We start from the raw sequence: 21,412 nt of genomic DNA on the forward strand, positions 1-21,412 counted from the left end.
AGGCTCATAATGGGTTAGACTGAGATAAATGACTTCTCCCTATACAGGGCGTCAATGTCAACTTTTCTCATACCCCTTCCCCAAGGACCAGGAAACAGTGGGAAGAGGAGGCAGGCTGCTGTCTAGATGGGATATAGACAGCACAGTCAGGAACTCACCACAGCCATGGCTACCTACAACAAGATCAAGCCAGCAGGACCAGTTAACATTCCAACAGGCAGGGCCAACTGGACTCTGGGTTACGAAAAAGGAAAAAGGAAAGGTGGCGAAGAGAATGTGCTGGGATTCCTGGAGGGAGGAGGGTCGAGCTGGGGTTGCACAGGATCAAGACATCGTTTATATCTATAAAATTGTCAAAGAATAAATGAAAGGGTTTTTTTTGTTGTTGTTTGTTTTTTTCCAGACAGGGTTTCTCTGTGTAGCCCTGGCTATCCTGGAACTCACTCTGTAGATCAGGCTGGCTTCGAACTCAGAAATCCACCTGCCTCTGCCTCCCAAGTGCTGGGATTAAAGGCGTGTGCCACCACCGCCTGGCTAAGGGTTTTTTTTTTTTTTATAGTTCTAAGACCACCTACTACTACCAACCTCCGAGCGTCCCACGTCAGACTGGTCGTGCCAAGGCTGGGCACAAGGGTCCTGACAAGGTCAGGAGTCCTTCCTAACAGCCAAACAGGTCGCCTGCTCTGCTACACCAGGGAATGGGGAGCAAGCCCAGGCTCCATCCAGCCTGTGTCCCATGCATGGAAGCTGGGAAGCCCTTTGCAAGGTGTAATTGTGACAGTGGCTCCTGGAGAGCCAGCCCAGCATCTACCCAGAGAAGCTGAAGGTCACATCAAGTCTGAAAGGCAGCTTTGTTCTTTTACCATGCCTGTTATGCATGAAAGAGCAGGCGGCTGAGCTCAGGATCCATAATTTGAGACATCCGGAGACTAAAGGCGTTGGCCAAATTTAAACCGAAAGATGAGCTTGTTGAGTGTCTTTTCAAATTATGGGGGAAAAAGAAGGGATTCTGTAGTCTGCTCTGATCTACTGGGCCTCACAGGCCCTGAACATCGGCTGGCATCAGAAGGCTCTGCCTCTGCACACTTGAAATAAGCCTACTGAATGGGATGAAGGCATAAATGCCCGAGACCCCCACAGGAAGGAGAAGTGGTTGGGGAGTCCCCAGACAGAAGCCCATGGAACGTGAGGAATGTGGCCTTTCTGGGATGGTCACTGTGAGTCTGGGCAGGACATGAACAGCTGGGAAATAGCCATCTCTTGGGAAATCCCTACACGGCAGGGTGGGGGTTAGGGATAGAAGATGGGGCTGTGGCCTTACCACGCACTCGGGGGAGGACTGCCCTTCCATCTAAGCATGAAGCCCTCAGCTGTAGGTATCAGATGGCATTGGGCTCTAGCTGACTTCTGTAAGCCAGTTGGCACACAGGAAGTGCACGCAGAGTGGTAGTCACCATCCAAGAGTCCGCTAGGACTGTATACATTCGATCCAAATGACCTTCTGCTCTGAGAAAACTTTGGAGCCACTGGATACTTACTACCAATGTGATAATGGTCAACAGTCTTATAAAACCCCAGGAACATAGGCCCAGGAGACTGTTGTACCCTGTTTACAGACAGGAAAACTGGAGCTCAAGCAAACAGGTAACTGACTGGACTTTGGATCTCTGAAGTCCCAGAACCCCCCACCCTCTGCCTCTGTCCCCCCTTGGCACAAAGCCACACATCTTGAATTCACATGGGCCATGCTCGTTCCTGGCAGTGAGCCCAGGACCAGAACATGAGTAAGCAGAGTAAATCTAAAAGCCTGAGTCACTGGACAGCGTCATTCCTGGGAAGGGGTACACATGGGCACACTCTCACACTCGTGTCTCAGAGGCTCAGAGCCCGAACACAGGGTTAGAAACAGAGTGCTTACGCAATGGCCCACTGGCGTGGTCCTACGTCACCCAACAGTGACCTCGTCATACAATGGCAGTCTGCAGAGAAAGGAAGGTACCCTGTTGGCCCACCAACTAGGGAACCTGCCATCACCCTCCATTCTGGCACAGTAGTCTCTTGACACACCACTACGCCCAACATGGAGTGCAGAGAAGCCACAACCCTGCCCTTTGTCACCAGCAACACCCCAGGTGGCGCTCACACTCAGAAAGGGAACATTTATTGTTTCCTAGGCAGAACTGCCTTTCCAGCATCACACGGCAGCATCACAAGGCAGTAGGCATGGGAGGCAGACAGCCTGTCAGCACCATGGCAGTTCCCGCATGCCCGGACCCTGGCCGCCTGGGCTGGGAGCAGGGGGAAAAGGAGCTGGCAACCTTTCCTCTAGCGAGAATTCTCCAGGTGCCCTCCTCAGCCACTCAGGGAGAGTGTTTTTTTCCTGGGGATACTGGGACCTGCTTTCACTGGGGGCTTCTTGCAATGGAAAGATATTTGTGGTTTGGCTGAGGTTCAGGATGCCAGAGGCCACAGGACCAGTGAAGGGAGAAAAGAGAGACTAAGGGAAGCTCACCACTGGACCGTCCGACCACCAGCTAGGGTTGAAGGACCACTAGGGCTGCAGGTCAGGAAAGGACAGCGAGATGTTTCTAGAGCAGGACACCATTTCACCCGTGGAATTAACAGACTTCAAAACACATCTGCCCAGAAGTCAGCAGCGTTAACAGCTAGCAGGGCATGGCGGCCGGCGCCAGCGCTGTGTGGAAAGGCACCAGATGGCTTGTTATGAAACACATTTTGGTCAGAAAATAGCTGGGGAGTTCTGGTTCCTGGGAGGACAACAAAGCCAAAGAGAAAGAGGCGTGGGCTGCGAGGTGGCAGCACAGACAGCGGCTTTGGTATCAGATCTGGGTTCCATTCTCAACTCCACCCCTCCACATGTGTTGCCTCGGTTTCTTTCTCTGTAAAATGGATGCAAAATAACCTGCCACAACCCAGTACTAGGCTTTGGTATTATCCCAGGAATTATGGGGAGGCAGAAAATGGAGCACACACAAGGACATACAGACAAAACAGAAGAGCAGGCCCAGCTTTGCCTGTTGAGGGGATCCGAGGAGCCACAGATGTGATCTCCGCAGTTGCAGTGACGCTGGTACACTAGGTCCTAGCACTGTATGGGCATCGTCAGGGACTGGGGCCCCTTGAGGAGGGAGGGAGGGTGGGAGGCGAGCTCTACTCCCAAAGCACCATCACCGACCTCGAACCATGGCCACTCCGTGAGAGTTAAAGTGCAGAGTTACATGTGTCTTTGGTCAGGGGCTGCCTCTTTGAGAGCCTCAGCTACTCGACCCCGAGGAAGCCGAGCCTGAGGACCCCAACTTCCCTGAAAGCCATGTCCTGTCCAGTCCACAAAGAGCGACAGGCACTTACTGCTTCAGGAGTGAGGATGCCCCGAGAAAAGGAACAAGCAAGGCTTTGGTCATCGTCCTGACACCCACAGCAGGAGGGGGCACTGGCTCCAGGAGAGAGGCCAGGAGGCCAGGCCCGTCCCCCACTCCACACACTGAGTGCATGAATCAAACCTGGTTTCCGAGCATAAACCAGGAGTCACCAACTGGCTACCCAGGCATCTTTCCAGCCCTCTCCCTGTGTGACCGTGCAACTCCAATCTGCAGGCTCTGATGCCATGGGCCAAAGGCAGCCGATGGCTCCTGGAGCTGGTTGCCTGCTGCAGGTGGCTTGTGGTCCGTCACATGTACGGCCAGCCTTGGGCCCTCAGAAGCTGAAGACGTCGTCCTGATCGATGCCACCGCTGTCAGGCTTGTCCCAGTCGGTGGGCGATAAGCACTGTGCATAATGGATGTCCTGTGCTGACAATCCAGTGTCCAGAACTTGAGGGTTTGTCCGTGACTGGGCCAGCCTGGAAGGCAAAACCATGTAAGCCAAGCATCAGGTGAGGGGCTGGCAGGGACTGTGGACAGAGATAGCCCGGCCAGCACTGGGGCAGAAGGGAGGCAGTGAGTGGGGGAAATGGCTGGACTCAAAGATTCACAGGGGAGGTAGAGCCTCTGACAACAGGATGTCCAAGAGTCAGAGGACTGGGGCCGGTCTGATGCCCTACTCTAACAGAGGCCAGGCTATCTACTGAGCTGTTGTAGGCAGAAAGACTTCTCATGTTCAGTCATGAGAAGACAGCGTGAGTGGGGTCGGCATGGGCCTGACAGCCACACAAGGAGACATTGATGGTTTGTTTGTTTGTTTGTTCTGTCTGCCTTACTGTCCAGAGGAACCTGGAGAGGTCAGTGGAAGGTAGCTCTGTCCTCAGGAGGGGATCTAAGGCATATGAACATCTGGAAGGAGGTCTCTGACAGCCCTGAGCAAACACACAGTCCCCAGGACCAAGGCTGTGAGCTAACAGACACCAGGGATGCCACGGTCAGGGTCAGCAGAAGGGGGCTGGTCTGGGCCAAGGGACTATAATACACAGTGATTGGATTTTTGAAATTGGTAGTAAGGACCTGCGACAACCAAACATTCAAGAAAAGCAGATGAAGCTGTTCTTCAGATGCGGGATGAACCAGCCAGTGAGGTGGGGAAGGTGGGAGAAGGCTGAGTCCTTGGCAAGAGCCTCACGTGCGGGTCGGCGCCCGGCTGCAGCAGGAGGTGGCAGGGAGGCTGGAGGCTGGAGGGCAAAGGTACCAACCCTGAGCAAAGCCTGGAGACAGGAGGCATATGAAGGTCCTGCACATCCAAAAGGGGACAAGGGAGGTGCCTGGGGACCCAGGACTCAGTACCAGGAACCAGAGGAAGCCAGTCCTCACCTGCAGCCTTCTCAAGCTGCGCCTGGCCTGCATTTTGACTGAACTGCAAAAGCATTTTCACACATCAGATATCCTGCAGGGTTTATGTTCCTAGGTAGTAAGCTCCCTGTCCTTGGAGGGATCCAAGAATTGTTGTGCAGAAGGCTAAAGCCCAAGGGTAAGGGATAGCCAGGTCCAGCCTGAGGCCCACACCCAGCACGAGCCGCAGAGTTTACCTTGAAAAGGCTTCATCCAGGCCATCATCCAGTTCCTGGGAAACAAAGCGAGAAGTGAGAAGTCTGGGTGGGGTCGTGTCCCCCAAGTCTGGGTGGCCGTGTCCCCCAAGGGAGCTACAGGGACCCAGAACCTGTATGTGTGTGAGGAGGAGGTGTCTACAGGAACTAGCACAGACAGGCTTCATTCATGTCTAATCCATGGACTCAAAATTGGGGCCTGTAGATTATACATTTAATCCCAGTACTTGGGAGGCAGAGGCAGGCAGATTTCTGAATTTGAGGCCAGAGTTCAGAACAGCCAGGGCTATGTAGAGAGACCCTATCTCAAAAACAAAACCAAAAACAAAAAACAAAAAACAGAAAAAAAAAAAAAACAGAAAGAAAGGAAGTAGGCCAGGCAGTGTTGGTGCACATCTTTAATCCCAGCACCTGGGAGGCAGAGGCAGATTTCTGAGTTCGAGGCCAGCCTGGTCTACAGAGTGAGTTCCAGGACAGCCAGGGCTATATAAGAGAAACCCTGTCTCAAAAAAAAAAAAAAAAGAAAGAAAGAAAGAAAGAAGGAAGGAAGGGAGGAAGGAAGGAAGGAAGGAAGGCCACCCAAGGCAGGAACCATGACAGTCACAGAGTGTCATTCCACAGCGGCTCTTGGTGTAGAAGGCTACCTAGGACCAAGTGGAGCAAGGACTCTGCAGATGCTGGAGCCGGGTCCAATTGGTCAGTGCAGTCTGAGGGTGCTAACATCAATGGTACGCTGGGATAATGGGGTCTGAAACTGACCACCCAAATGAAAACTGAAATTAAGAACCATTCAGGTTCCTTTGGGAGACGCTGTGGAAGGCCGGCGTCCTCGCTGAGGGAAGGAAAAAGCTGACGCAGAGGTCAGTCGCTGGTGAGGAGTCCCGAGAGCCAGCAGCAGGACTGTGCACTCAGACAGCTGAGAAGGGAGGGTGCCAGGCACAAACCCACCATGCCTAGAACAAGGGAGCCTTTGCTGCTCAGGGTGGGAAGAGCCACAGGCCCCAAGTCAGAGCACTGCAAGGAGACGGCTGTGCTGGGAACCAGGCCTGTAGAGGACACAACTGTGTGCTCAGAGGGAACATTGTTCTGCCACTCCACCCAGAGCCTGCGTGCTGCTGTGCTGGGTCTGGTCCTCCCAGAGGCCTACATAAGTCATGGCCCCAGAACCACTCCAGGTATGATCAGAGACCTGGCTAAAGCTCACTGGATCCCGAAACCATCCCCGGACAACAGAGCTACTCACCCAGACGACACTGTTGCTGCCCAAGACTTGAGGCCGCGGCGGCAGCTCGTCCACGTTGTTGGTGTTAGCGCTGACTGTAGACAACGGGGCCTTAGCCACCTCTTCCAAATCCAGCAGATTCCCAGTAGCAACCACTATGAGGAGTCAGTTGGGGACATCAGGAGGAAAGGAGGCACATCCCCTCTGGCCCCTTCTGCACGCACTCTGGTACCCCTGCACTATACTGGTCCTGACCTGTTCTTGGACTCTGACCTTGTCCAGATGATTGCCAGGATCCCCACTCTGACCCTCTTCCCCCTGAAGCTATATGGGGCAGCTGCCCACTAGAGAGAACCTGTGGCCCTGGAGGGCAGACCTGGAACCTGCAAATTCCTATCAGAAGTTGAATGTTTTAAAAGCACATCAACCAGGCTGGGATGCCTACCAGGCTCTGAGGCAGACAGGAGCGCATATGTATTTATGCATATACATGGGGCACACCTGGATAAGTACATGAGCAAGCACAGCAACCTTCTTAGCTACCAACGAGGCGCATGTGTTGTGGATTTAACAGAATAGGAAACTTCAAGAGTCCAGGAGAGGAGGCCAGGGTAGAGAGGGCAGGCTCAGTGTGCCCAAGACTCACAGGTTTTCAATGGGGGGGCGCTGTCGCGTCGGGTGCCTGGGACGTCTCCTCCCTCCTGGTTGGCTTTCTCTCTCTTCTCTCTCTCTGTGGGATCAAGGCACGAGCTGCTGAGGTCTCACAGCAGACCTGTCTCCATTAACCACTGGGAAGAGGGCGGGCTGAGCATGCGCAGAGGCAGGAGGGGGTCTCCATCAAAGAGGAGCAACACCTTCCAGAGTTCACTTAAACCCAAACACTAAAGAAGGAGGAAGATGGCCTTTGTCCAGATGGGGAAACTGAGGCTTAGATAAGTAACAGGGCCTGCTCAAAACCACAAACCCAGTAGGAGACGAGGGTGGGGTCAGCCCGGATCTGACTTCTGGCTGGTACCTGTCTCTGCTCACTTCTCCCACAGTGCCTGGGAGGAAGACTCACCTTCCTTGGACACCTGCCAAAACTCAAAGGCAACTTTGAAGGCTTGGGCTACAGTCAGGGTGACGGCTTGTGCCTGAAAAACAGGAAATGGGGGTGGGGATGGGTGCAGTGTCAGCCAGCAAAAGCAAGTATGAACTGGAGGGCTGGGGAGGGGGGGTTCTCACCCCATCCAGGCTCTGGAAGGCTGAGGGAAGGGGGCAGGGGCCTAGCTCTCCCATTTCCCACAACAAGCAGAAGGCATAATGAAGCCAAACCCCGGAGAGGCAGTTGAAGCCGAATGCAGCACCTCCTGTCCAGTCCCTCCGATGGCTGCCCACTCCCCACCCCTTCCTCCTTCCCTTCAGGCATACCTAAACCAACTGTGAGGGATACTTCTTCTGGGAAGTGCTCCTGAGTTATCTTCCCTGTACTCACAGAACTCTTGGACCAGACAACAGAAGCCAGGAGTGGAAGGGCCTAGCCATGCCTGAATGAACCACCAATGAATAGTGGAGGTCCCACTATTCAGGGTCACAGGGCATTGGGGGTGCCAGCCCCGTGCCCAGCAAGGTAGGAGGTAGCACAATCAAGATGTTGGCGATTGTCAGGAACAAAAGCCATCTAGCACATGACCAGCCTATGAGCGGGTGCCTTGGTGCCACCTCTGTCACCAGCACAGGGCTTTATGGCTCCGCCCATCTCCCTCTGGAATCTGCTGATGGAAGTGTCTCTATCTCATAGGCTTACATCCCAATGTGAATGTTTCCTACAATTGAGAAGACAGCGATGGTGTCTGAGGTCCTGACTGTGGCATGGGTCTGCTACAATCTCCTGTTAGCCCTGTCCTGTGGTAACCAGCTGGGCACTGGGAGTGCAGGGAAGGGCACCACACTCCTTCAATTACAGAACAAGTTCAGTCTTAAGCAGCTTCCACCAGACAACTCGATTTAATTGAGAAATAAATTTGTGGCCACCGCCTTCAAAACTCTTAAAAAAAAAAAATCAAAATCTTCAAACTGACTGATCTGCGCCAATTAAACTTCACGAAGTATAAAATCTCATTTGAATGTCTCCGCCATTTACATTTTTTGATAGAAGTACGGATGCTGCTTTATGGTAAAACTTAAATACGGTAATTAAGTAGGAAACTCTTCACAGCTGTTTACAATTTAAGCTGTCACGTCTGAATCGAGTTTAATAGACCCAGTTACCATTGAGAATTGCCCATGAACTAAAAATATGGGCTAATTACCAGCCCGAGTCGGATCACTATACGCTGCAGCATGGGCTGGTCATCCATGTGGCAGGGCTACAGAAACGCCATTATGTCTGCCTGCAGTAACCTGGGGACGGAGGTTTATGCTGTTTACATAAATCTGGTTCTTTTGCGTTCCTGTCCCTCTGCCCAGTACAGTAAGTCACCGTACCTGAGCTGAGGTGTGAAGCAATGAGGGCAGGTAGCTGCAGGGATGGGCTGGGAAGGCCTGGGGCTGACCTGCTTCCCCAGGGACCCCCAGCAGTGAGTCACGGGAGCACCCAGAAGAAAGACCTGGATTCCCTAGGCCGCAGGGCTGCATCCTGGGACTTCTCCTGCGGATCTGTCTGTCTTATTTAAATACCTAGAAGCTCCCACTTGGCCCAACCGTCCACATCCCAATCTTGTTCCCTGTAAGCAGGCCTCATCAATAAGTCACAGAGGGCCAGGTATGCAGCATGCACCACGCCCTGTGCTCACTATCAGCTTTGCCAGGGCTTACCTGGCTCCCATGTTAGCTTTTGCACAAAGATCACTTCAGAAGAGGAAATAGCCAGACAGAACTGGGGTGCCCAAGCCTACGCCCACATGGGGAGCTTAAACTCCTCCCCTTCTGAGCGTAGAGGCTGAGGGCTCACAGAGCTGAGGCTTCTCACCTGAGCAACACTGAACCACTTCCTTACAGTGATGTTCTGGTCATGCCTAAACAAGACCAGGAAGGGGAGGCCGTGGGCTGTGCTGTGAGGGACCCAGAAGGAACCCTTGTCCAAGTTTCTTGCTTAGCCAGCAAGGAGAGGTAAAAGCCCAATGAGGGTCGTGTTTGCACCCCGGGTTCTGCACCTTGCCCCTGCCTGGCTACCTGATGGTGTCCTCGGGCCCAGGACACCACATCAAGTTGTGCTTTTGCACACCCAATCCCTAAGCTAGCTCTGCACTCCTTCTTCATGTCTCTCCTCTCAGCCTGGCACACTCCTGGTCACTACTCTATTCATCCTTTAAGGCTCAGGTCTCCGGGCAGCTCCCTAACCTCTAGGTCCGAAAAACCTCCGCCCTAGAGCCATGATGCCCTGGACTCAGTGTCAAACCCAGTCCTTCCTCCACAGACTCTACAGACAGAGCATCGTCCGTAGATTGGAGACCCTGCCAACAGGTAGGGCAGAGCCAACGGTGCCAACTCACCCCTGCAAATCCTTCAGATAATCAGGGAATCTTAGGCCTAGAGGTCAGCCACACTGTTGGCCCTCAGAGCTATGCCTTGGAGCCCAACTAAGGTCTTGGAACCTGAGAGGTAACTATAACAGCCCAGAGTGGCTTGGGAACCCTGGGTGACAAAAGGTAGAGATGGGTGGAAGACATATCACAGCCAGGCTGTGCAGACAATCAACAGTGGAGTGTTCAGCAAGAGCCCCGCCCCCATCCCACACTGCTCTGTTAGCCACAGCCACGAGGTAGCTGGCTTCTGCCTTTGTCAGCAATACCCACCAACTTGGGGCAGGCTGTGTATTGTCCTCTGGCCCAGGCCTCCCTCCAAGAACCCACCTCAGAGAGAGCTGCTTCCCATGCTAATGCCCCTCCCACGAATGCCTGCCCTACACAATGATCTAGGGCTGGCAGCCCTGCCTGGTGTGCTCCGTGGGGAGGAAGAAGCAAACAATGGAGACACAGTAAGTTTATATTTTTAAGTCAATGTGGCCTCATTCATACCAAAGTTGCCTGCCATCTGGGGGAACCAAGCAGTCATGGGAGAAGCCACCGCTACTCAGGTCCCTAGGTGGGCAGCTGGTAGCAGGGAGCCTACAAGGACATAAGGCAGCAAAAGAAATGGGGCCTTTGGAACAACCTTACAGGTTACTGATAGGTGAGCAGGCCAGAGAAGGGCGGTGCTCACCCATGGCCACACTGCACATTGGCTGTTCCCATTCGTCTGGGTGTCTTGCAGGCAGCTACAGAGCCTCACAGGGTGTTAAAATGGGGGAGGGGCTTTAATCTGGATTATCCAGTGGCCATTATCACCACAGGGGCCTCAGAGAGATGGTCAGAGAAGCAGCAGTGTGGGGAATGTGCGCTATGATGGTTTGACTAAGGCCTGCTGGCATGCATAGGCCCATGTGTGGATGCTTAGTCATCAGGGAGCTGCACTGTTTGAGAAGGGCTAGGAGGCGTGGCTTTGTTGGGGGGGGGGGAGTGACCCTACCCTCTCTGCCTCTAGATCCGGAGGTGGCTCCTCTTGGCTAGTGCTCCAGCACCTGCCTGCATGCTGTCTGCTTCCTGCCACAATGATAACAGACTAAACTTCTGAGCTGTAAACAAGTTCCCGGTTAAATGCTTCCTTTTATAAGGGTTGCCTTGGTCACAGTATCTCATCACAGAGCCTAAAACTGTTACACAGCTGCCTCTGAAATGGAGGCTGGGCACAAGGACTGTTGTTAGACCGTGAAAGTGCTTTAGAAAGTAGGACCGTGAGACATGGCTGTCTCCAGGGCTGCTGAGAAAATGTAAGCCCACTGTCCTACTCCAGTCTAATTCTTCCCAGGACTGGCTTAAGGAGGGTCATCTATGCTGTATTAAGTCACTGCTTGTTGTCATTTGTTCCTGTAGCCTTTAGAAACTCATCTGCCATCAGGAACGTGGGGCCTCAGAGTCTGTGGAGTTCCCAAGGTGTCCTTTGATGGGGAAGGAAAGGGTCTTATCTCCTCTGAGGAGCGTGGGCCTGGGGATCAGGTCCTCACTGTTGGCAGATACAGATGCTGCCGAGGCAGCTGCCGTCAGGACCGAAGCCCCAGAAGCCAGGGTCAACAGCGAGGTCAGAACAGCGCTGGCTCCTCCCCCGTCACAGCCCAGGCTGGGGGCCACCAAGCCCCATCAGATGTGGCCACAGGAAGCTGGACAGGAAGCTCTCAGCTTCTCAGGCACTCAGAGAGAGGGACTGTGGGCTCAGAGCTTCGCTTTGCACCTGGCTGGCTGTGCCATCATGAGCAAGCTAGCTGGCTTCTGGGATGGGTTCTACTTGATATAAAAGGCTAAAGGAAAAGCAACAGAGACCCTAACCACTTCCGTCTTATGGAACTGCCCTAAAACACTTGGAAGCCCAACTACCAAGTCCCTCGGTTTCCCATCTCTAAAAGCTAATAATCCCTACAAGGCCTGTACTCCCAGACTACTTCATGACCGTCACAGCCTCAAACCCAACCAACCGCGTAAGACAGGAATACACCCAGGTGCTTCCAGAGGTCATGGGCCAACTACTGCCCACAGCCAGACGGTCGGTCAGTCGCAGCCAGATGCCAGCCCTTGCTGCCCTCCATCCTCCCACACCCACTTGAGATCCCCGGGGATTTCCTCCCGGGGCGGGGGGTGGGGAGCAGTTAAGTCCCTGTTACTGTCCCCTCTGGGCCTGGCTCTCACACTGACCACTTTCCGCTTGGTGCAGAGGAAGGCGTGACACTCCAGGCTCTCATTCTGCTGGCTCTGGGCGATGTACGCGAACACCTTGTCGTGCATCTTGTCCGCAGTGCAGTAGGAGATCCTGGAAAGCAGGCGAGAGGCATCACCAGGCCTGCGTGGCACCTCATCGCATCTGGATATGTCTCTCCTGGGTCCCAGAGAGCCTGCTGCCTGGTCTCCACCAGGGCAAGCCTCTGTGGATCTGGCCTTGGCATCCTGAGCCATCTCCAGGGAGGGACTAGGGCCACACAGGAGAGGTGGGAATAAGAAATGAAGGAAGTCTCTTTGTCCTCTTTCTCCCCAGGCCGCACTGGTCACACCCCTCACAGGAACATCTGAACCTAACTGCACACCAGCCAATGCACCAAGGGACCCTATAGGTTCTTCCTTGTTTGCTGTCTGAGTGATCCTCAAAGCCAGGGGTCTGGGACACAGTGCTGTCGATAGAGCCGGGATGTGAACTCAGAACCACAATCCTCAAGGGTCTGCGTCCACTGGCTGGAATGAGTAGCAAGACCCCGCCCTGCCTACCACCGCCCCTCACATACTCTACACCAGTGGTTCTCAGCCTTCCTGATGCTGCGGCTCTTTAATACAGTTCCTCATGCTGCGGCGACTCCAACCAGAAAATTACTTCTGTTGCTACTACCTAACTGTGATTTTGCTGCTGATCATAATGTAAACATCCACTTCCTAGTGTTCTTAGGCGAGACTCCTGTGAAATGGTTATTGGGCCCCTCCCCCCAAAGAGGTCTTGACCCACAGGTTGACAACTACTGCCCTACACCAACCAGACACCAGATAATATCCAGGACCATCTCCCAGGAGGTCAGGGGTGGAGCCAGGATTGAGGCTGGGTCCAGGGATATGTACAGATGACCCACTCAGGAGCCTGAGTGGGTGCAGGGATACCGCATCAGCTTCCCGCCTCTCTACCCACAACCTCAGCTCCGCAGCCCTCACTGCCTGCTCTCTGGTTCGCTAACCCTTCCCTTCTTCTATTTATCCTGAGAACCACAGTTAGCAGAGGGGTTGGTGGCTTGGGGATGGGGCAGCTCAGCAGATTCACCAGTCACCACCGATCATCCCCAGGAGGGAAGAAGTGGGTGCCATGTCCCCAAGTGCGTTTCCACGAGAAAGCCATCATTCAGATCCTGTAAAGAGCCGCCACCACTGGGAGGTCCTCTGGGTTTCCCACTGGCATACGTTCCTCATTTTCCTCCTGGGGAAACACAGTCTCCTGTGTCCCTCTGTCTGTTCCTTTCTGGTCTGGAAGTGCCCAGTGCTAAGCAGGTGCTTGGAAGTGTTGGCTAAGGGAGATGGTGGGGTGAAGGCATCGGCCCGGGGCCCTCAGGAGGTGCTCCAGCACATCTGTGCCTGCCCCCCGCCCCCCGCACCTCTGGCCTGGGACCTGGGAAGACAGCTCTAGCTGATGTACTAGTCCCAACTCTGCCTCTTCCTCATGGTACAGTCTCAGGCCTCTCCCTCTCTGGGCCTCAAGCGTCTCTGTGGATAACGTGGAGTGGATTTGAGCTACCTCTCCCCAGTTTGCACACCTACACCTGACCAGATGAGGAAGAAGTGGGGTAGCATGAAGCCCCCGGGGCTAGACTCTACCACCCTGAGCACCAGGGAAGAAACATCTCCATTACTGCTCCAGATCTTGCATGAGGCCTCTCTGGGGCACTGAGCCAGACAACCGGGGCTAAGCATTGTGTTCAGGGCAGGGGGAACAGGCAGAACTCACAGCTGCGTGCGCCCAGCCTGACTCAGCAAAGATCCTTCGAGCCAGCTGTGCCCACCACCCCAGCCTCCCCGTGAGCTGTGGGTTTCTCAGTGGCAATACATAACCGCACAGGAAGGCAGGACCTGCCCCCGGCCCATTTTACAGATGAGAGAAATTCAGGTTCCGTGGACCCAGAGAGAAAGCTGTAAAGTCTAGATTCAGACAGGACACTCGGAGCATCCCCTGGAGTGGCAGAGTAGACGCGAGCCGGTCCCTGCCCTGCGTACCTGTAAATGGACACGTTCTCAATGAGCTGGCTAGTGAGGCTGTCCGTCAGGATGATCCCCCGGGGCGACACCTTGAGTGTTACTTTCTGCAGCTTCTTCCCGCTGGCCTTGGCCTAGTGGGGCACAGGGGTGAGAAGAGGGTTGCCTGGCAGGCTGTATCTCACTGCACAGACCACTGGCAGGGGCCATGGGGAGGGCACTCAACTGGCACCCTGGTGCTGGCGAGCTTTTGTAAACTTGACACAAGCTAGGATCAACTGGGAAGAGGGAACCACAATTAAGAAAACACCACCATCAGACTGGCCTGCAGAGACAAGTCCGCCAGCAACTCCTTGACTGGTGATTGATGTGGGAGGGCCCTGGGGGGAGGGTGCTGCCCCTGGGTAGGTAGGTGGTCCTGGACTGTTTAAGACAGCAGTCTGAGCAGGCCATGAGGAGCAAGCCAGTGAGCCTCATTCCTCCACTTCAGCTCCGGCCCTGACTTCCCTCAGCCATGGGCTGTGGTGCAAGTCTAAAACACACAAACCCTTCCCCCTCAACTCAGGTCTGGGCAGTGTTTTAGCACAGTAACAGAAATCGAGCCAGGACAACCCTCCCGAGAGACACACACGCACAACCACTGTCCACTCCCAGCTGATGCCTGGTGAGCACTGGCCCTCACAGGACGGGTCCAACACCTCCCTGTCCAGGAAGACAGGGTCTCCCAGGGGAAGAGCTGGACTGGCCCTAGGACATGAGTGGGGGAGGGACAACGCTAGACAGAGCCCCGAGGTGCTGCCACAGCCCAGCACCATGACCTGGGGACCCAGCTCCACCCACATGCCAGGGCTTGAGCTGCAGGTCAAGGCCGCCCTATGGAGCTGACTTAAAGGGCCCACACCCACTCACAGGTAGGGAAAAGACACTGTGGGGCTTCACAGCCAAGCAGTGGGGACCAACTCCTTCCCTCCTTGGAGCTAGTGAGTCACCAGGGTCTGATGTGGAGGCTCAAGGCTGGAAGCAGCCAAGGCCAGGATGTTCTGAAAGGCGATGTTGACTACCTCAAATACAAAGGCAATCTCCATAAACACCTGTGAGCCGGCACAGGAGACTCAAGGTGGGCCAGGCTCATGTCACACAGATCCGACCTGGGGACAAGGGCAACTGGGGCAGAGGGAGCTGTCCCGAGCTCCTGGCCTGCAGTCCAGGCTCGCACTCACTGTGGCCACGATCCTCTTGACAGCAGCTGCAGACAGCTCCTCACCCTTGGGCCTCTCCACCAGCGTCATACCAAGGTACTTGAGGCTGAAAACCATGCCCTCCAGCAGTGTCTCCCGAGTGTCCGTCCAGTTCTCTGGCAACTCTAGGACAGGACAGGCAGTCCTCAGTCTACTGAGCAGGCCTGGCTCTCGCCGCCCACCTCCTCAGCATGCCTACAAAGGGTCCTGGGGTGCCCTCATCCTCACTTTGACTGGTGCCTCCCAGCCTACCCAACCCCTTAGCAGCTTCACATACACTGATCCCCTTCAGCCTTAGGAGCACCCACAACCTGTCATACACATGTAGACAGAGGCTTTGAAGACCAGGAAGTCAAGCCGAGACTCGGGCTCCGCCATCCCCTGAACCCAAACTCGATGTCAATGCTGAGGGCACCATGGTCCCCACCTCCTCCCTGAGCCCTCAGTCTGATTCTTTGAGAAGGAGAATTCTAAGGAAACTGAGGCCCAGGAGCTGAAGGCATGGGCCAACAGCTACCATGGCAAATACAGGTAGAGCTACCGACTAGCTGGTACATTCCAGCCCCACACTTGTTTAGAGATGAGTGGTCTGGGAGCAAACACCAGCAAAGAGACAGTGACCCAAGGACAGGGGCTAGGGTTAGATGTCACCAAAAAAGAGGGGTGAGCCTGGGTTCAGAGAGAGGTCAGGGGAGAGTTGGGAAGGGACCCACCTGGCTGCCAAGCAGAAAGATTGCTGCGGTCAAGGGCGGGTAAGGACCCCAAACGAAGGTTTGGCCATCCCCCAATTCCTCCTTGGAACTGAGGTTAAGGGCACCCATCACACAGTGGGAAACAGAGCCAAGCTTATTTAAAAGAGTGATGTCACCAGGGGTGAGTGCACAGCCCTGTTAGGGCCCCTCCTGTCACCCCACAGATACTGCACCCGTGGGCACTACTCATGGGACAGTGCCCATCATACACTGAGGCCCTTTGCCTTCCCTGCCAGTTATGAGGCGAAGGCCATGATATAAGCTTAGGACATTCTTGTACTGTCAGGAGCGGGCAAAACTCTGGGCTCAAGGGACACTACCAAGACCCTGACCCCTCTGGATTCCCTATTTACTTCTTTGGCTATGTCCCAGAGACTTGGGGTCCTGGGGCTCTGTCACTTTATCCACAGGGCTCACAGCTAACGATATGTATTGAGGAAGACAATGTCCCCCACTAACACTTCATGTTCGTGGGTGGTGGTGGGATGGAAGGAGAACTGCAAGTATTACCCGTCCTCTCAGACCAGAGTGAGCAGGAACTTGGCTGACGGCTCGCCCAGAGCCCAGCACACAGCTGGCAATGTTTACTGAGTACAGGGATGTTCTGAACACCCTCAACCTCAGCTGTGTTCGACACACTGTCCTCTGGGCCTCATGAACATGAGGCTGAGCCCCAACTCAGATGACCCTAAAGCCCAACACAACGTCCCATCCATTAGATGCTCTAAAAGGGAGCAGAGAGTCCCGGCGGTGCCCCCAGTTCTGTGTCAGGCAATGAGGACTCCGGAACAACTCCCTGCTCTGGAAGAAACCAAGGCTCAGGACGCTATCTCCAGGACATGCAGAGCCACTGTTTCAAACACCAGTCCAGGGACAGTGGTCTTGCAGGACTTTTGTATCATTCTACAGCTGGAGAACTGGAGCACAAAGGGCTCTAACTTGTCAAAGCACAGACTGCTTCCATCTTAGTCAAAGGTCAGAGAGAGGTTCTTAGGTATTTCCTAACAACTAGTGCTGCCACTCTCTTCACAGACAAGGTACCCAGCCCACCACTTCCAACCTGAGACCCATCCATGCCCACTGCCTGTGTCCTTCACAGACATTGCTAATAGACAGCAATGCTTCCCTGATTCTCTACTATGGCCATAGGCAGGCAATACTAATCAATCACGAGTGGCTTTTTCTCATTATCCACCCCAGCCTTAAGGCAAACATCCTTCCCCTATCTCTGGGTCCCGCTCTCCCATTTCCTCTGGCTCAGCCCTTTCCTGGCCCCTGTCCAAAGCCACTTCCGCTCACTTCATTCCAAAGGGCCAAAGCTTGCCAAGGTCATTGGTGATCTCTTCCCTGTCAAAACATTCTCTCCTCCTCGACCTCAAATGCTTGACATGCTTCTACTTCCCTCCTTCTCTGATCTGACCCTTTCTCTATTGTTCCACCTCCTCCTACACTGGCTTCCAGGTCCAGCCTCAGAGACTCTCCATCCAAGCCATTACTTGGCAGAAGACACAACTGAAGACCAGAGAAGTCCTGTGCAGGATCACACAGCAAGTCAGAAGAAATGCCAACAGTAATAGCTGGGTGTTTGAAAGAGCCTCTCCTCTCTCCAAGCACGCACACATGCGCATGCGTGCACACGCCCCGCCCCAACAAGCTCCCACCACATACTACAAGATCTTTTCTCAATATCCAAAATGCTTCTTCCGAGCACAGTATGGCAGTACCCTCCTGTAATCTCGTGAAGAGGCTGGAGGAGTCTAAATTAGAGGCCAGCCTAAATTACACCTTGAGATCCTGTGTCAGAAACAAACCTTTAATCCCAGCACTTTAGGGAGCAGGAGCAGGCAGATCTCCGTGAGTTTGGTGCCAGCCTGATCTACATAGTGAGTTCCAGGACAGCCAGAGCTGTGCAGCAATCCACTGGCCCAGTCTCTCCCAGGGTGCCTAATCAGAAGCAGGCAAGCGCTACCACAAGTTTGATACTCAGAATAACCCTGAGTGAGATCTCCGTGAGATCTCCATGAGCCTCAGTTTCCCCATCTATAAAATGAGGGGAAGGAATTTGGGGGTGTTGTGTATATTGTAGCGTGCTTGCTTAGCATTTTTGAAGTCCAGGGCTCCATCCTCAGCTCTACATAAACCAGGTATGGTGGTACATGTTATAATCAGTACTTGGGAAGTAGGGCGAGAGGATCAGCCGTTTAATGTCAGCCTTGACTCTATAGCCAGTCAAAGGCCAGCCTGGCATACATAAAACTGTGTCAAAAAAGAAAAGGGGGAAATGGGGGCTGAGAGATGAATCAGCAGTTAAGAGCACCTCTGCTGCTGCTGCTGCTGACTGGGTCTGGTTTGAGAACTCACAACTCCTTTTAACTGCAGCCTGAGGCAGATCCAGTATCTCTCTCTGGCTTCTGTGGGAACCTGCACTCATGTGCATGCACACGTAAACACATTATTAAAAAAATAATTTTAAAAAATGTAAAAAAAATAAAGGGAGGATATGATGGCACATGCCCCAAATCCTAATAGGTAGGTTTGAAGCTAGCCTACCCTGCATAGTGACATAGCTGCAGGCTGGCTAGGGTCACATGATGAGACTGTCTCTAGGACAAATTAGAGAAAGCAACCTAGCACCTTCCGGGACCCATAGGGCTGTTTAAACTGTGGGTGAAGTAACAGGACAAGTTATGATAAAGTAAGGTAGGAGGCTCAGGGGCAGGCCTATGCGGGCTCTCCCAACCCTGGCTATTGCTGTTGCTGTATCACCCACCGCCCAGCAGTGGGCCCTGCCTGCCTTTTTTCAAAGGCCCTGCCCTCCAGTCTGCTCCTCAGGCTGCAGGACCAAGACCCCGGACCGGCCTCTGGGCTGAGTGCGCTGTGTCTGCCCACGGTCCTTGCAGGGCAGTGTCCTCTCCTGTGCTTCTGGACACGTGACTTGCTGTCCACTGAGGCCTCTGGCAGCCACAACTTCCCCAAGAAAGAGTGCTGAAACAAACAGACGGACCAGTGTGGCCTCCTACCACCAGACACCACAAACAGTAAGGAGCCAGGGCTGTACTCCTTTCCAAGTAGAGCTCCCAGGGGCCCCTGGGCAAACACAGGCCTGCCCCCAAAGCCTTATTCCTTCCGAGTTATTTTCAGCCCTGTGGTGGGTAATGACTCTGCTATTTTCATTTTGTAATTTTACAGTCGACCTGCTGTGGGAGTTAGCTGGGGACAGACCACATGTCCAGTCTAGCTTCAGCTGGTACCACGTGCTCCCTCCTTGTTAAGGCCCCTAGAAGAGTTAGGGCTACACAGGCGTCCTGCCCTGCCCCTCACTGCCTAAAAGACCTGGCTGGATGGTGTCTAAACATCAGAGCTGCAGCCAGTCCACAGGTGTGGTGAGGATGAGCCTTGCCCAAGGCCCCTGCCTGGTGAAATTATCTAGGAAGCTGCAGGGACATCCTAGGAGGGGACCTAAACACTGCCCTGCGGGGGACATGGCCACCTTTGACAAACTCAGCAGGGCTTTCAAGGACCTCCATGGAAGAAAGTTTCCAAATGCGGAAGGACAAAGAACCAGGCATTGTGGCCAATGCACACCTTTAATCCTTGTACTCAGGAGGCAGAGGCAAGTTGATCTCTAAGTTCCAGGACAGTCTATGTACAGAGAAACCCTGTCTCAACACCCCCTATCCCTCCAAAAAGGACTAGGCCAATTTCAGAAGTTAAAGCCACCAAGATTGTTCTTAAAAATGAATAACTGGGGGGCTGGGGAGACAGCTCAGTGGTTGAGAGCACCGGCTGCTCTTCCGAAGGTCCTGAGTTCAGGTCCTAGCACTTGGGAGGCAGAGGCAGGTGGATTTCTGAGTTCGAGGCCAGCCTGGTCTACAGAGTGAGTTCCAGGACAGCCAGGGCTACACAGAGAAACTCTGTCTGGAAAAAAAAAAAAAAAAAAAAAAAAAAAAAAAAAAAAAAAAGAACCAGCCAGAGCTTCCTCATATCTACATACACTGAAAGAAAAAAATAAGTTCAGTTGGGCAAGGAAAGGAGATTCAATCCAGAGCCTCCCGAGCCTCAGTTTACCTTGCTTTGTAATGGGTAATAGTACCCACTCCACGGCACTGTCACGAGGGCAGGTGAACTTGCACGTGACCCTGCCTGGCACACACCAAGAGCCCCATGAGTACAGCCACTGTCACTGCCACCCAACAAGCACAAAGGGCTTTAATGCACACACACACACACACACACACACACACACACACACACACACACATACACGGGCAGCTTACTGAGCTTTACTGTTCCCTATGTGGCAGCCCTGAGACCCGGCAGCCACCAAGCCCCTTCCAGTGCAAGGCAGGGGTAACACATGCCACGGCACCCAAAGAAACCATCTGACCCCTGTCAAGAGCGGGTGACCCGACTCCTCAGACATCCTGTCCCTCCCTCAGTAACCAGACCGGGAGGAGCCTCTAGTTCAGTGTCCCCCAGAACTGCAGTTCCACTAGCCAAACGCTCTTCCTGCCTTTTCCCCTCCTCCCTCAACTCACCTGTGTCCCCCAGGTCACCCTCTCTGGAGTGGTGGCCACCAGGGCCTAGTACTCTGACCCCCTTTGTGCAGACCACCTCCTCACTGACACCAGTACACCAGTACCCACCATTCTTTCTGCAGCCTGGCTGCTGGAGGTACCTCGCGTCCTGTGGTGCCCTGTAAACCAGGGAACTCTGGTCTCTATGTGTAACATTCTCCAGTCATTCAGGGACAAGACAGCTTGGTGTTGACTCTACCCTGAGGCACCTCTGAACTAAGTCCCTGGGGCTGCCCCAGGGTCCACTCTTGGGGCTTCCCTCCCTTCTCAGCTCTCCTGGGAAACTCACCCATGTCTCAACAGCTACTTCTAGACTAGCACAGTCACTACTATCTGAAAAAAACTGTCCCTCCGCGGTTTTATCTTAATGCTAGCATTCTAGGCTGGTCCCACCCCACCAACGATCTGTGGCCTTCTCCCCCTGTCCCTTCCTCCATTAGAACTGAGAACCAAAGTCCCACTACATGCTATCAGGGGACACACTCACGCTCACAGTGCCTCTATCATTGTCACAGGTATGGACATTCTGCTTTGCTTGGTTTTGAGACAAGGTATCTCTATGGCATGGCTCTGACTGTCCTGCAACTGGCTTATGAGCTGATCTGGAACTCAGAGATCCGCCTGCCTCTGCCTCTGCCTCCCCAGTGCTGGGATTAAAGGATTAGGCCCAGCCTTATTTACAAGTTCTCATCTAGAGTCACTTTACTGGACCAGGTACCTTATATTTATTTTTGGGGGGGAGAGGGTGTCTCTGACAGCCTAGCAAAACCTATAAAGAAATGAGGATCACAATGACCCCAGGACCTTTAGGAAGAATACCCCAGAACTGGGGAAAATTCTTGGCCAGGAGCTGAGATGCAATCTTTTGGTCAGTGGGAAGCCGGCAGGCCTGTGCTTAGC

The 21,412-nt window shown here is 53.8% G+C and overlaps 1 protein-coding gene across 1 annotated transcript in view; it reads right to left on the reverse strand.

The window, feature by feature from the left end:
• Positions 1 to 2,135: 2,135 nt before the first annotated feature.
• Positions 2,136 to 21,412, reverse strand: part of Ldlrap1 (low density lipoprotein receptor adaptor protein 1) — a 22,001-nt gene continuing 2,724 nt past the window's right edge. Inside the window, exons 2-9 of the mRNA XM_031379031.1 lie at positions 15,166 to 15,308; positions 13,967 to 14,079; positions 11,921 to 12,035; positions 7,276 to 7,348; positions 6,862 to 6,945; positions 6,237 to 6,370; positions 4,976 to 5,010; positions 2,136 to 3,859 (exon numbers count right to left, since the gene is read on the reverse strand). Coding sequence (XP_031234891.1) covers positions 3,715 to 3,859; positions 4,976 to 5,010; positions 6,237 to 6,370; positions 6,862 to 6,945; positions 7,276 to 7,348; positions 11,921 to 12,035; positions 13,967 to 14,079; positions 15,166 to 15,308 — 842 coding nt within the window. The 3' untranslated portion in view covers positions 2,136 to 3,714. The remainder of the gene's footprint in view (positions 3,860 to 4,975; positions 5,011 to 6,236; positions 6,371 to 6,861; positions 6,946 to 7,275; positions 7,349 to 11,920; positions 12,036 to 13,966; positions 14,080 to 15,165; positions 15,309 to 21,412) is intronic.

Source organism: Mastomys coucha, unplaced genomic scaffold, assembly GCF_008632895.1.
Source record: "Mastomys coucha isolate ucsf_1 unplaced genomic scaffold, UCSF_Mcou_1 pScaffold18, whole genome shotgun sequence".
Lineage (NCBI taxonomy): Eukaryota > Metazoa > Chordata > Mammalia > Rodentia > Muridae > Mastomys > Mastomys coucha.